The sequence below is a fragment of the Pipistrellus hanaki genome (genome assembly GCF_964339955.1).
Source record: "Pipistrellus hanaki genome assembly, chromosome: X".
NCBI classification, from domain to species: domain Eukaryota; kingdom Metazoa; phylum Chordata; class Mammalia; order Chiroptera; family Vespertilionidae; genus Pipistrellus; species Pipistrellus hanaki.
In genome coordinates this window covers 36,088,542-36,105,200 of record NC_140524.1, presented here as the reverse complement: position 1 = coordinate 36,105,200, position 16,659 = coordinate 36,088,542, and the positions used below count along the sequence as shown (strand labels likewise).

Here is a 16,659-nt window from a genome sequence, read left to right as displayed (position 1 = left end):
CTACTGTCTGTGTCCATTGGTTATGCTTATATGCATGCATATAAGTCCTTTGGTTGATCTCTTACCCTCCCCCTCCCCTGTCTTCCCTCAGAGGTTTGATGGTCTGATCGATGCTTCTCTGACTCTAGATCTGTTTTTGTTCATCAATTTATGTTGTTCATTATATTCCACAAATGAGTGAGATCATGTGATATTTATCTTTCTCTGAATGGCTTATTTCACTTAGCATAATGCTCTCCATGTCCATCCATGCTGTTGCAAATCGTAAGAGTTCTTTCTTTTTTACAGCAGCATAGTATTACACAGTTTTTTAATTCACTTATCTGCTGATGGGCACTTAGGCTGTTTCCAAACCCTAGCTATTATAAATTGCGCTGCTGTGAACATAGGGGTACACATATCCTTTCTGATTGGTGTTTCTGATTTCTTATGATATATTCCTAGAAGTGGGATTACTGGGTCAAATGAGAACTCCATTTTAAATTTTTTTAAAGAAAACTTCATACTTTTTGCCACAGTGGCTAAACAGATAGCTGATCTTTAAGGTATAAAGGACATATACAATTAGGATCTGTAGATCACAGCAGTATTTCCCCATGGAAAACGGTGCTTTGCAAAGCATTTAACAGCTAGTAGGCAGCATTGTCAGAGTGCAAAGCCCATGGCAATGGTGGAGACTTCACTGCCCATAGTGAAAATCATCTCTTCACTTTGTAGACTTATCTACATCTCTTAAAAATAGATTTACTGGTAGGTCCAAGATTAATTAATATTTGGCAGGACCTCCTGGCTTCTTTCGTTACTAGTTTTAACTATTTTGTGTTTTATTGGATTAAGAGAGCAGAAGATTTTTATCTCCTTATAGCCAGATAGTCTTAGGCTTGCCGCCACACTACTGATACTATAAATGGGGAATTAATGGAAAGCCAGGCTTGCTGAACAGCATAAAGTTTTCTGTTTTATTCTGCCTCTGAAAACCTGGACAACATGTGCTAATGACAAACCACCATCAGGTGCCTGGACTCCTGACATTATTTGTATGCACAATATTTTAGTCATTCCCTATAGGCAACAGATATAAGAAGTTGCTGCTCTTAACATCCTATTTCTTTCTTTTTTTAAAAATAAATTTTTATTGTTCAGATTATTACAGGTGTTCCTCTTTTTTCCCCCTCATTGCTTCCCTCCACCTGATTCCCCACCCCAACCCATGCCCATACGCCCCACCACTGTCTTCATCCATAGGTGTAAGATTTTTATCCAATCTCTTACTGCACCACTCATACGCCTTTCCCCCTGAAAATTGTCAGTCCAATCCCTTCCTATGTCCCTGATTCCATTATATTCATCAGTCCATTCTGTTCATCACATTTTTTATTCACTTGATTTTTAGATTCACTTGTTGATAGGTATGTATTTGTTGTCATTTTGTTGTTCATAATTTTTATCTTTACCTTTTTCTTCTTCTTCCTCTTCTTAAAGAATACCCTTCAGCATATCATATAATCCTGGTTTGGTGGTGATGAACTCCTTTAGCTTTTTATTGTCTGTGAAGCTCTTTATCTGACCTTCAATTCTGAATGATAGCTTTGCTGGGCAGAGTAATCTTGGTTGTAGGTTCTTGCTGTTCATCACTTTGAATATTTCTTGCCACTCCCTTTTAGCCTGCATAGTTTCTGTTGAGAAATCAGCTGACAGTCATATGGGTTTTCCCTAGTAGGTACCTAACTGTTTTTCTCTTGCTGCTTTTAATGTTATCTCTTTGTCTTTTGCCCTTGGCATTTAAATTATGATGTGTCTTGATGTGGTCCTCTTTGGATTCTCTTGTTTGGGGTTCTGTGCACTTCCTGGACTTGTAAGTCTATTTTTTCACCAGGTAGGAAAAGTTTTCTGTCATTATTTCTTCTAATATGTTTTCAATATTTTGCTCTCTCTCTTCTTCTGGCACCCCAATAATTCAGATGTTGGTACACTTAAAGTTGTCCTAGAGGCTCCTTACACTATCTTCATATTTTTGGATTCTTTTTTCTTTTTGTTTTTCTGGTTGGGTGTTTTTTGTTTCCTGATATTTCAGATCTTTGGTTTGATTCTTGGGGTCCATTGATCTACAGTTGAATTTCTATATATTCTTTATTTCAGACAGTGTATGCTTAATTTCTGACTGGTCATTTTCCTTTTTTTTTTTTTTAGCATTCACATTAAGGTTTTTGTAGGTCTCACTAACCTCCTCAGAGGTCTCATCAAGTTTCTCGGTGGTTTTTAGAAGATTCTTGAATAACCTTATAAATGTGGTTTTGAACTCTATGTCCAGTAGTTTGCTTTCCTCCTTTTCTTTCATTTGTGACATATTTCTTTGTCTCTGCATTTTGGCTGCTTCCCTGTGTTTATAGAGTGGCTTTGTGTGGTAGGTGACCTATAGGGCCCAGTGGCTCGGCCTCCCCAATCACCTGAGGTGGATGCTCTTGGTGCATCCCTCTGTGGGCTGAGTGCAAAGTCTTGGTGTTGTTAAGCCTTGATTGCTGTTGGTACACTGGGAGGAATTGACCTCCAGGCCAATTAGCTGTGAGGACCTGCTTATGGGGCAGGTCTATAATTGAAGAACTGCTGCGCTGGAGACATGCTTATGGGGCATGATTTGTTTGAGTGGGGCTTTGGTGCTCACTGAGTCTACCTCTAGAATGTGTCACTTATGGATGTGAGTAATTGAAATCTGGTGTCGTCTCACACTGACCACTAGGTACACTGGCTTCTGGATCTCCAATGGGGTGCAGGTCCACTACTGTCTGAGGCCACCCAGCAGGAGCTACAGTGAGAACTACAGTTTTCTCCTCTTTGCTTGGGTTTTGAAGGTTTTGGAGCTATCTGACCAGAGCTGCAGTTTGTTTTTAAATATATTTTATTGATTTTGTACAGAGAGGAAGGGAGAGAGATAGAGAGTTAGAAACATCGATGAGAGAGAGTCATCGATCAGCTGCCTCTTGCACACCCCCTACTGGGGATATGCCCACAACCAAGGTACATGCCCTTGACCGGAATCCAACCCGGGACCCTTCAGTCCCCAAGCTGACACTCTATCCATTGAGCCAAACCGGTTTCGGCAAGAGCTGCAGTTTGTTAGGTTAAGCTGTGATAGGGTAGGCCATTTATATGCAAAAGCTGCTGCTTGGAGCTTGAGTAGATTTGTAGATTGTGCAGGGTGGGATCTCAGGTAGTCACTAGGCTATGGTGTGGAAAACAGTGATGGCTGCCAGTCAGCTGTCTCTGTGTCTCCGAGTTTCTGCATCCTCGTGTCTCATGTCCCAGTGCAGTAAACAATGATTTCTGTGTGCAGCTCTACAAGCAAGCCACCCTCACTTTCTGACCCAATGGCAGACAGTCCAGCTTCTCCCTGTAGGAGTTTGCGTCCCCAGTGTCTCCCCAGAAACTGGAGTTCTCAGTAATTGGGACTTGTCTCCCTTCAGGTTGAAAAAAGCAATGCCTGCCACCAGCCTAATTTGCATGCCTCTATATCTTAGTTTTTCAGTGCTTGTGCACATCTCAATGCTCTTTTCTCTTTTCTTCTAGTTGTAGAACTTCCACTCAGCCATCTTTCCCATGGTTCTGGGTGATAGATGTTTTGTCTTTTAGTTGTAGTTTTGAAATTGTTGTGCGAGGCAGCAGTTTAGGTCTTTACCAATGCCGCCATCTTGTTTTCTCCTCCTATTTCTTAATGTTTGAGAGTAAAAATTTAAAAAACACTCTTTTACATTGCCAAAGAACAATATCTGTACAGACACTGTAAAGAGCAGTTCAGTAAAATATCCCAATATTTTAAACTGTATGTTTCTTTGGACCCAACAGTTGCACATTTAAAATTTTATCTTGTAGATGTACATACATGAAGATATATGTTTATAGGTATTTATTGTGGCAAAGTTTATATAGCAAAAACCTGAAAGCAGACTAAATGTCCATATGGCTAAAGAAATGGTAGTATTACCCCAATGGTTATAGTAACCTAAGTGTTAAGAGTTTCATATCAATACTTAGAAATCTACCAAGATATATTGCTTAGGAGGGAAAAAGATGAGGTGCAGGATTGTATAGATAGTATGATCACATTTGCATAAAAACTTATTAACATATACTCACTTGTATAAACTATGCTTAGGAAATTTCTGGAACAATACATATAAAATTGTTAACCCTAGTTAGCCCTGAGGAGAGGAACTAGAGTCTTACATGGGAAGAAAGACATTTTTTTTTTTTTGCTTTTTATATATTCCCTTGTGTACTTTTGGAATGATTTATAAAGTTAAACCCAGGCATGGCCTTTTTAATTTTCCTTCCTTATTTTGTCTTAGCCAAATAATTAACTCAACTATCTTCTGATGGTTTTCTGGAGAGATCTAGCTTATTAATGGGAGCTAAAAGAAGGTTAAGGATTCTAGAAAAAGGCTTTTAGGTTTTTATGTAAAAGCAAGTAGTATAGATTTGGAGAAGGTAAAAGATGGTAAGAGCCGAAACCGGTTTGGCTTAGTGGATAGAGCATCGGGTTGCAGACTGAGGGGTCCCGGGTTCGATTCCAGCCAAGGGCATGTACCTTGGTTGCGGGCACATCCCCTGTGGGGGGTGCAGAAGGCAGCTGATCGATGTTTCTCTCTCATCGATGCTTCTAACTCTCTATCTCTCTCTCTTTCTCTCTGTAAAAAATCAATAAAAAATATTTTTTTAAAAAAGATGTAAGAAACTTTCTATACCCTGTATATGTGAAAGGAAAAAGAGTTACAGAGACTATTTCTTAGAAGATTTCTGTTGTTTTTTTGTTTGATATTTTGCTTCCTACACTAAACACAAAAAGGCCTGACTATCATAAAATGTAAGGATATTAGCAACAACACAAGCCAATATTAGTTGGCTTAAACACAGAAAGAGGGTACTGGGCACTATCTGGAACAACAGTTATCAACCAGTGGTCTGTGAGGTTTGAAAGATTGGCGACCACTGACCTGGAGTACATTTATAATAATAAAAGGGTAATATGCTAATTAGACTGGACGTCTTTCAAACTTCATTCCGGACATCCTTCCTGACGAAGCTGGGGCCCAGGCGAAGCCAGCCAGGGTCCCAAGTGCCTGCAGGTGATCCAGGCAAAGCCAACCAGGATCCTAGGTGCCTGCTGGTGGCTAGGGGAAGCTAGCAAGGGGAAAGAAGGCCTATTCTTGCACAAATTTTTGTGCATCAGGCCTCTAATAAAATATATTGTGTTAACTATTTTTAAGTGTACAGTTCAATGATATGAACTTAACTCACATTGTTGTGCAACCATTACCACTCACCATCTTCAAAGCCATTTTCTCTTGTAATGTTGAAACTTTCTACCCATTAAACCAGGGGTCTTCAAACTACGGCCTGCGGGCCACATGCAGCCCTCAGGGGAGTCTGATCCTGCCCGCCAGGTTTTTTGGGCAGTGAGCGCAGCCAAGGTGTTACAGTAGGGATTAGTAGTTCATATAGTCGGGCCCTCCAGCTCTCTGAGGGACCGTGATCTGGCCCCCACTTTAAAAAGTTTGAGGACCCCTGCATTAAACAATAATTCATTCCCCTCCCCTCTGTCATAGCAACCATCATTCTACTTTCTGTCTCTGTGATTTTTAACTTCTCTAATTACCTCATATGAGTGGAATTGTCTTTTTGTGACTAGCTTATTTCAATTAGAATATCTTTGCCCTGACTGGTTTGGTTCAGTGGATAGAGCATCAGACTGTGGACTGAAGGGTCCCAGGTTCAATTCCAGTCAAGGGCATGTACCTTGGTTGCAGGCACATCCCCAGTGGGGGAGTGCGGGAGGCATCCAATCAATGATTTTCTCTCATTGATGTTCTGACTCTCTATCCCTCTCCCTTACTCTCTGTAAAAATCAATAAAATGTGTTTTTTTAAAAAAGAATATCTTCAAGGTTCATTTACGTTGTAGCATATTGTGGAATATTCTTCCTTTCCAAGGCTAAATAACATTCTAATGTGTGTGTGTGTGTGTGTGTGTGTGTGTGTGTGTGTGACATTTTGTTTATCCATGTGTTGGTGGGCACTTGGGTTGCCTTCATGTTTTCGCTGTTATGAATAATGCTGTTCCAGGAACATGTGCACAGTTGCCTGACATGGGACTGAGGTGAGGTGTATGAGCTGCCATTGTGCCAAGAGCTGAAACTGACCAAAATCAAAATCAACTGCAATTTTCTGTTTAAGTCTTCCCCCAGAAGTTGCAAATCATCAACAGACTCTAGAGTTCCAAAATAGTTTCATCAGACAGATTCTGCCAAAGTAACTGTTTTCTAGGTAGAAAGGTAGATTTCTGCTGCTCTGTCATCTCAGAGTCCTCTCTCTAATACATGTTTATTGAGGCATAATTCAAATGTACAATTAACAATTTTGATATATTTGTATGGATTCAGATTATAAAACAATGATTTCAGTTTTGTAAATATATGTGCATAGGAAAAATATTGGGAGTAAATGTATGAATATGTGAATAATGGTCACTACTTAGTGGTAGATTATAGTTTTTATATTCTTCCTACATTTCTGTAATCTCCAAATAGGTTTCTGTAACTTCTATATAACTAGAAGGAAATGATCCCTAAAAAAGAACAAAGACCTCTTCCAAGTGTCTGTTCATTTGGGAACATGGTCATAGTGGCAGTGTACCTCAATTAATCTCAAAAGAGTTGGTAGCTTACCTGTACCCCCTTTTCCATTTTATTCAATAAAAACCAGAACTTTCTTATTTATAGGTAAATGCCAAAGAGCTTGATCCAAAATATGCTCATATCCAAGTCACTTACGTGAAGCCTTACTTTGATGACAAAGAACTCACAGAAAGAAAGACCGAGTTTGAAAGAAACCATAATATCAACAAATTTGTTTTTGAGGCTCCTTATACATTATCTGGCAAAAAGCAAGGCTGCATAGAAGAACAGTGCAAACGTCGTACAATCCTGACTAGTAAGTAGGACTTTGCATATGACTTGTTTGACTTGGTCCTTTGAAATAAACACAGGTAGCAGCTGGCCAGCCAGAAAATATAACTGAAATTTTAATCATTCATTGTTCTTGTACAAACATAGGTATGTGCTAAATCATAGTTTTTCTATATGCAAATCATGATTGAAGTCTCTCATAAAGATAATTTCTTTCTCAATTCTAAAGTAATAAGGTGGTACCCTAAGATATTGTCTAGAGAAGGCCTTGGGAAAATTAAGCACAGTGAATTTTTAAGAATCAATTGGACTGTTTGAACAAATGACTTTTTGAGATTGTAAATCTATCTTAATATTTTAATAGCTTCAAACTCGTTTCCATATGTGAAGAAGAGGATCCCTATAAACTATGAACAGCAGATTAACTTAAAGCCAATTGATGTAGCTACTGATGAAATAAAAGATAAAACTGCAGAGCTGCAAAAACTTTGCTCTTCTGCTGATGTGGACATGATTCAGCTCCAACTGAAATTGCAGGGCTGTGTTTCAGTGCAGGTATGTTGGTTGTCAAACATGTCTTAGATGTTTCTTGGTGTTTTCTTGCTTTCCTAAGTGATATAGTCCTATTGAGTGCAAATACTTGTGCATTAATTTTGATTAATTAAATACAGAAACTATGTCAATTTGAATAAATGTTGTGTATGTCAGAGGACTTTAACATAAATCCTTCTGACTATAGCCAAGGTCTGTATTTACAATCAGAAATCATTAACTAGTTTATTAGCATGTCATCTTTGCAGATTATTTGCTTTAGTTAATCATTTCTCATGTAAGCTTATAGTAAGAATAGTAAATATGTTTCTCAGATGCAGAATTTTAATGTATTTGGGTATTGTTTTTTAAGAGAAATGCAAATATTTACATTCTAACAACTCTCATTTTTCTTGTTCTGTAATCTAGGTAAATGCTGGTCCATTAGCATATGCAAGAGCTTTCTTAAATGACAGCCAAGCTAGCAAGTATCCATCTAAGAAAGTCAGCGAGTTGAAAGACATGTTTAGGTAAGTGCTTTGTAGTTTTCACTGTTCTTGTACTCCATTTTCTTCTTTAAAGAAACCAAAATATTCACCAAGTAATATCTGTCCAGAAAAGGACATTCTCTGTTCTCTTTTACAATATTTAAGTGACTTCCTAAGGCTAATTAGAGAGTAAGTGCAGGATCTCTTTCTTGCTGCAGAACATTAACAATGCCCTAGTGATGCAAGAGATTAAACATACCAACTTACTTTATTGCTTTGGATGTTGTGACACAAACACAAGCCTAAATTCATTACGCAGTTTCCTCCTTTGCCCCACTAATTTCATGCCACAGCATTTCTGACCATTTAGGGTAGGAATAAAAGTGGAACTGGGAGGATTGGAGAGGCTTGCCTCCTGTCCTATGTCCTTAAATCCACTTGAATTCTGCCAGTCTCGGACATGTAATAACTTCTCTTGAATGAGCATCACTGTAAGCTAAGGAATGTTTCAAAATAAGAGAGAGAGTTGAGTAAAATAGAGTAAAATTACCCATTCATTTGCTCCCAACTTATTTCATTTACTTTTCCTGTGTGTTACCAGCTGTTCTGGGTTGCAGAATAACAGTAGTTATTCATTCACCAATATTTATTAGGGCTTGGCATGTACAAAAATATTCTACTAGTTGTTATGACAGGAATAAAAAACAAATGGGCAATGAGGTATTTTGTCTCCTAAGACCTTACACTCTAGTTATGGATATTAAACATAAATACACGAAATAATGGATAAGTACTTTTATGGCAAGTCATCAACTTTGCCCCCACTCTTATGAATTTGGGGCAAATACTTCATTCCTACAGCACCCAGCACTATCCTGGGTACATAGTGAGCCCCAAATGAAGTATTTTTGAATGGATGACTCATTATCTACAAATGCAAATTATTGCTAGCACAAATTTAGTTGATATAATATCAAGTAAATGACTGAACAAGTAGGCTTCCTAAAGGTTATATGTTTTGAACCAGGTTTTAAACGACATAAGAAACTTGAGAGAAAAGATAGAAAACAAAAGAAAGAGTATTTCAGATAGGATGTGGCATTAGCAAAGACACAGTGAGAAATTACAGGATTTTAATATTCCTTATAGGTAAGAAAGCCATAGTTAAAGTTAATGTCAAAATGATTATCAATGAGACTTTCTGGGAGTAAATAACAAAACCTTTATCTTTGATCTTCATCCACAGGAAATTCATACAAGCATGCAGTATTGCACTTGAACTAAATGAGCGGCTAATTAAAGAGGATCAAATTGAGTACCATGAAGGCCTAAAGTCAAATTTCAGAGAAATGGTGAAAGAATTGTCTGACATTATCCACGAGCAGGCAAGTATTAGGGTGGTTGAATATGAAAACAAGATCTTGGATCCTTAAGTGTTACTTAACAAAATGTGTTTGAAATGCATTACCTTGAAATTATTCAGTCTGTATTTTAAAATTTGCTCATATTATTAGTCATTTAAATGGCATAATGCAAATCAAATTTGAGGCAAATATCTGAGGCAATTGCTAAGGCAATGGTAAGAAATAAACCATATTGTTCTGTGCGTAACAATGCCATTCGAAGTGACTAGCAGAACAAGTCTTCATAGTTCTGCTTTGAACATGGATGAGTCTCTCTAGAAGTCTCTAAAGAAGTTAATGTTTGGCTCAATAGCCAAATCCCTAAATGACTATCCCTATTGTGGCTGTAAGAAACTAGATACTGTTATTTAGGTGAGATCCTGAGTGACTTCCAAAATTTGGATATTGTCTTAATACCCATACAGCCTGCAAAACTCCCTATTTTCATAAAACTTATTAGCATTTTAATCTATGACTGAGTGTTAATGACAATTATAGCTAACTTGGTAAAACCCAACCTGAAAAGTGTAGAAGCAAAGACCCATGCATCACTTAGAGCCAAATTATGCCATTCAAGTACAGCCATTTAGAGAACACATTCTTAAAGCTGCTTCCGGAAAGGAGACCAACATCTGTTCTGCTGTCTGTATTTCAGTGATAGTTTGAAGGCACTCACCTGTGTGAGACTGCCACACAAAGAGTGTACTTACAAACAGGCTGACAGTGGTTAGCATCCAAAGAACTACAGTGGTAAGATGGAGAAAAGAAGAATTTTCCCAGGAAAACAACTAGTTGATTTTAAATCAAGCTCTACTTCTCTGGATTTATTTTGTCTGCTTTTTCTAAGGAAGAGCAATAGGGAATTTAGTTACTATTAGCCTAAGGCTGCATTGAGTGACCAGAAGTCTAACTTTCATTATCATCACAGTTTAGAGATTCCAGTCAGCCAGACTTTCATCATCCCATCTTTAAATGACCAGTTGGTTGTCCCAGTCTCCTACTCGCCCTTCTCTGTGGCTGGGAATCTTGTTGGCTTAAGGAATCTGGAGTCAGTGTTATTTTTTTTTCTTTTTCTATCTTTACTTCTATTAGCCCCCTTAGGAATGAGTGCATACTGTTCCAATGCATCCCTTTGCTGCTCAGTTTTCATAGGCTCTTTTTAGTCTCTTTCTCAAAGCAGCCAGGTTATCTAAACTAGGAAAGTGGGGAACGATTCCACTTTCTTTATTGTCTCTCTCTCAAGCTCAGTTCATCAGTATAGGGGGTATACCTTTCTTTACCATCACTTTTCTGAGGTATGCTTTTATCAAATAGATGACAAAATTTATTCCTAGAAACTGTCCAGTTTATGGGTTTCTGTTCTTCACAATCCATAGGGGGGGAAACAGCAAAAGTTCCTCCTTCACAAAAGATATAAAATAATTACACGTTATTTTAAGCCAATGTGTACTATATTAAAATTGTTTAATTTGCATGCAACTGCATGACCTAGCTGCATGAACTGTTATTCAAATTGAAAACAATTATTCAATTTATTGCAATGACTGTGATCAAGATATTTAGAGCAGTCATTTCATAGTTTCTTTTCCTTGAACTATAAATTTTACAAATCTGCTATTATAAATTTCCACGTGTCTCATTTAATTCCCATTAATCACGACTGTTTTACTTAGTTGTAGAGACCAATATTTTAGACCCTGGAGATTATATATTGTTAGCTAACCAAGAAAAAATCTTAGTTTCTATTGGTTTATATTTATGCAAGCTCTCTTGTCATAATACATCTTATTCAAATGTGCCTTACTTGGGGAAAACATTGACTTTATAGTGAATTTTTTGTAAATCAATATTTTTATTAGATTCTCATATAAAAGAGAGCTGCTTTTCAGTCATATACATTGAGACATTGTTTCCCAAAGGAAAATGTAATGCAAAATTTAAAAATGTGTATTGAAATATGATTTATTTTGTTGAGTTTGCTAAATGAGTACTTAACAAAAACATATAGCCTGGCTTTTTCTTTTCAATATAATCTGTCACAGTATACCAAAATATACAGTCCTTTTAAAAAGAAGTTTAAAAACTTCTTCAAGCTGTTAACTTTTTCAAAAGGACTTATAATGTCTTAAAATTATTAATTACAGATTTATTGATTAAATAGAGTTTGTGTTGGCCATTGAGTTGCCCATTTCACTGATTACATCTGAAAGGTAATTTTTAAAAAATATATTTTATTGATTTTTAGAGAGAGGAAGAGAGAGGGACAGAGAGTTAGAAACATCGATGAGAGAGAATCATCGATCAGCTGCCTCTTGCACACCCCCTACTGGGGATGTGCCTGCAACCAAGGTACATGCCCTTGAGCGGAATCGAACCCTCGAACCCGGGACCTTTCAGTCCGCAGGCCGATGCTCTATCCACTGAGCCAAAACGGTCCCGGAAATTAGTCATCTCTTAAAACATGCTTTCAGACACATGTCATGCATGATGATTGTTGTAAAGAGGAACTGTCTCTATTATGGATTTTATATAAGACATGATTTATAGCAATATAAGTGATATGATGCATTACTGCCACTATGGACCAATTTGCAGGATTAATACTCAAGTTTCAGAGCTAACTTGAGGAAAGCAAGTATTGAAAATTTGAAACATAAGTTGGGATGGTATAATAAAGATGTTGGATATTATGTGTGTGCTATTTTATTTCATCTAATCTAAACATAAGATCTCTGTTTCTTTTGATCACACAAAATAGGTAATTTAAAAATATATATACTAATAGGAATATACATGTTTATATTGTATTTATGGGCTATAAAATATATTTTATGAAATTCTTCATTTACATAAAAATCTTATGTATCAATTAGTAGCTTATATAATTATAGAGTGTGTTTAGAAATATGCACTATGACATTTCTCTTCATTTAATATTATTTCCCAAATTTCCAGAGAAGGTTCATGGGTATTTGCATGTTTATAAAACCCCACAGGTGATCCTGAGAACCACTCTGTTAGAAGATGGTCCATAAAGTCATATCAAAGAGTCTACTGTTTAGAGCTCTTATTATGACCGTGTGTTAAAAAATATTTTTTAAAGATAATATTACCTCTCACTTCTCACTGAATTTTGCATTTTACAGTCTTTTATTTTTCTTAATGAATAACCAGATCTTTTCTGCTTTTTTACTATGCTGCCTTTGTAATACAGCTTTGAAGACTTAAGTCGGTAATGTTATTTTTTGCTCTTTTTGCTTGATGTTATTTTAAATAGCTAAGTGTCATTGATAAATTGAAATATGCCTGTAATTGCATATACGCATACTTTTTTGGCAGTAGCTGTTTGCTACATGATAAACACGCATATTTCCTTTGTTTTAGATAATACAAGAAGACACAATGCATTCTCCCTGGATGAACGACACATTACATGTATTTTGTGCAATTAGTGGTACATCGAGTGACAGAAGTTATGGTTCCCCAAGATATGCCGCTGAAATATGAGGATCCACAGATGTAAAGTGAGAACGAGACTGACCTTTCTCAGGAATATTTGGAGCTGTGCAAATGTTAAAATTTAACGACTTGATGTACATGGAGTGTTCCCTTCTGACACCAAAATTTTCATGCTTTCAAACAGGGTGCTTACATATTTGTAAATATTTAAGCAACGTGGAAGTGCCTGGAAAATTGCACCCCTGTGCTTAGTTTGTACTTTTTTAGGTAAATCTATATACTGAGAAATAGAGCTAAAAAAAAAATCCAAATTGCTTAATTATTGCTTAAAATAATAATGGTACTATGTAAAATTGTATAACAGAACACAATAAAAGGTAAAACTTATTTGTAATTTGAAGTGAAGAAAATACTTTGAACTTAGCATTTTTCTTGACAGGAAGCTCAATTCATTATACTAATCCTTAGAGGAAAAAATGATCAAATTTCCATAAAACATGGGTATTTCCAATTGGGGAGATAATTTGAAATCTTGCTGGGCCAAAAGAAACAAAAGCATTATTTAATAAAGAAAATTTCACAAAAAGAGCACATACATTAAAAAAATACTCCTTTGAGTCTTTTTTAAATATGTTTTTATTGATTTCAGAGAGGAAGGAAAAGGGAGAGAGAGACAGAAGGGATTAGAGAGAATTTCCCTAGCCAGTCTGACTCAGTGGATAGAGCCTCAGCCTATTGATGATGGAAGGGTCTTGGCTTCTATTGCAGTCAAGGGCATGTACCTCAGTTGCCTCTCAAGCCCCAGTTTGGGTGCCTACAGGAGGCAATCAATCGATGTGTCTCTCTCACATCAATGTTTCTCCCTCTCCCCCTCCCACGTTCTCTAAAAAAAAAAATGGTGAGAGATAATCATTGATTGGCTGCCTCCTGCATTCCACCCCCCTACACCACCACCCTCGCCACTGGGGATCAAGCCGGCAACCTGGAAATGTGCCCTGATGGGAATAGAATTGTGACCTTTTGGTTCATAGGTTGATTCTCAACCACTGAGCAACACCATCCAAGCTTCCTTCAAGTTTTGACCTGATGATGCCAGGTAATCAAGTTGGTCTTCTCAAACACACAAGACAAGGGATTCCTATGTGGCATGGGTTTCCCTAGCAAGTGGAATTTGTTGCCAGAACTTTATCATCTGAGACTATCCATAAAGCTAAACAAAACATTTCTGAGAATCTGCAGTCAGTACATACTATGCAACTTCTACGCTTTAGCAGCAGAGTCTGAGGTGTGAATTTGTAATGATTATTTTCTTCCGTTTACAAGTTTAGGAAGTATATTAATAGAACTTGATTGTTGCAGCATTTCTTGGGTCAGTATACATAGCCAGCATAGACTTAGCAGCTGCAAGTTAGGGATTGCATTTCTAATAATAAAGAAATCTCAGACTACCTAAATAAATCAGTAGAAACCAAGATGTGAAGAACGTTTTTAGCTTGAATTATCTATATAATTTTGGCTGCCTTCCATGTAAATTTTAAGTGTTAGACTTATTTTTCTTATGTAGTTTCGCCTATTTTACAGACACAAACACAAGAAACAAACACTGAAATATAAATGGATTGTATGGAGCCTTGGCTTTTTAAATACTTCATGATCAAGTAAATCTTTAAGATTATGCATCTGATTAGCCATTTTTTATTTTATTTTTATTTTCAATTACAGTTGATGTGCACTGTTATATTAGTTTCAGGTGTATACCCCAGTGATTAGACATTACATAACTTAGTGATCATTTCAATAAATCTCATACCCACGTGGCACCATACATAGTTATTACTATATTATTGACTATATTTCCTATGCTGTAATTTACATCCCATGACTATTCTGTAACTGCCAATTTGTATTTTCTAATACCTTCACTTTTTCACCACCACCTCAAACCCCCTCCCATCTGGAAACTATCAAAAAGTTCTCTATGAGTCTGTTTCTATTCAGTTTGTTTGATTGTTTGGCTTTTTTAGATTCAGTTGTTGATAAATATGTATTTATTGCCATTTTATTATTAACTAGTGGCCCAGTGCACAAAGTTCGTGCACATTAAAAGAGAATTAATTAGAGGGAAATTTTTAATATTTCTATTTCCCTTTCTCTATAATAGTAATGTTTGACCGGCCCCACCCCCGTCAAGCCCCGCCAGGCTGGGGTTACAGCCTCATGTCCTGGCGCCTGAGTGGAGGGCGCAGCCTAGGGTCCCTTGGCGCTGGAGCTGGAGAGGAGAGGGAGCGCAAGCGTGTGCAGCCTCAGGTCCCCCAGTCCTGACACACACCATGCAGCCTCACCCAGATCTGCCACACTGCGAGACACCAGACCCACCATGCCACAGGACCCATCAATGCATCTCCTGGTGACCAGTCATGTGGTCATTACAGATGAAAATAAAGTCATGCACTTAAGCATGCATACTCACTTTCAATGCCTGATTTGTCTACGTTCTCTAAATTGCAAAATAAGTAAGATCTTCAGCCAGATAGCATCATAATACCAAGTTATTTATATATAATAACACATACCATTCTCTCCACTCAGTATGCTCCATTTGAATATATATATGTGTACTCACATACACACATATACACATATATACACATATATACATATATATTGTTGTTAATCCTCACCTGAGGATATTTTACCATTGATCTTTCAGAGAGAATGGAAGAGAGAGGGAAAGACCGAGAGAAACATCAATGTGAGAGAAACACATTGATTGGTTGCCTCCTGTACACACCCTGACCAGGGCCTACAACCAAGGTACATGCCCTTGACCAGAATCAAACCCAGGCCCCTTTTGTCCACAGGCCAATGTTCTATCCACTGAGCCAAACCAGGTAGGGTTCTATCATTATATTTTTGTGTAGGGTTTTCAAATATTTGGCAGCCCCATAATGCAAATGTTGGTATGCTTGAAGTTGTCTCCAGGCTCCTTTATACTATCCTTATTTTTTAATTTTTTTTTTTCTTTTTGCTGTTCTGATTGGATGTTTTTTGTTTCCTTATCTTCCAAATCTTGGATTTGATTCTCTGCTTCATATATTCCACTGTTGATTCCCTGTAATGTATTTTCCATTTCAGTTCATGTATTCTTCATTTCTGACTGGTTCCTTTCTATGTTTTCTAGTTCCATTTTATGTTTCTATCTCTTTGTTCATTGAGCATCCTTATAACCAGTGATTTTTTTTAAAAAAAAATCCTCATCTGATTATATGTTTTTATTGCATTTTTAGAGTGAGAGGAAGAGAGATAATTCAGTTTCTCCCCATATGTTCCTGGTGCCTTTCTAGCTCTGCCCTTGTGCTGGAGCTCAAATGGAGTGAGTCCAAGTAAATCTGTCTGTGGCTCCTTTAAGAGGAACAGCTGGGACTCCAGCAGCCTTAGTCTCACTCAGCCACAATCCCTACAGGTATTTACAGCCAGAAGTTATGGGGACTTCTCTTCCTGGCATTGGAACACTGGTCTAGGGGCCTGGGTTTGGGGCTGTGGCCCCTCACTCCTCAGTGGTGATGTCTGCAGCTGAGATATCCCTCCCAATTTTTACCTGCCTGTGGGTGTGGGACCAACCCATTCTGCATCTCTGTCCCTCCTACCAGCCTCAATATGACTGCTGCTTTATATCCATAGTTGTAGGACATCTGTTCAGCAAGATTTCAGGCAGTTCTGAACAATGGTGGTTTTGTTATTTAGCTGTAATTCTGATGTGGTTGTGGAAGAATGTGAATACCTCATTTACCTATGCTGACATCTTGACCGGATGCTAGTA

General features: G+C 37.4%; 1 protein-coding gene across 2 annotated transcripts in view; it reads left to right on the top strand.

Moving 5' to 3' along the window:
- The window catches only part of DOCK11 (dedicator of cytokinesis 11), a 199,089-nt gene extending 184,087 nt beyond the window's left edge, over positions 1-15,002 (top strand). The window contains exons 50-54 of one of the 2 annotated variants that reach the window (XM_084870353.1): positions 6,773-6,983; positions 7,323-7,513; positions 7,919-8,019; positions 9,224-9,362; positions 12,765-15,002. In XM_084870353.1, coding sequence (XP_084726479.1) covers positions 6,773-6,983; positions 7,323-7,513; positions 7,919-8,019; positions 9,224-9,362; positions 12,765-12,887 — 765 coding nt within the window. In that variant the 3' untranslated portion in view covers positions 12,888-15,002. The remainder of the gene's footprint in view (positions 1-6,772; positions 6,984-7,322; positions 7,514-7,918; positions 8,020-9,223; positions 9,363-12,764) is intronic. The other variant, XM_084870352.1, reaches the window with a different exon arrangement.
- The last annotated feature ends 1,657 nt before the right edge of the window (positions 15,003-16,659 follow it).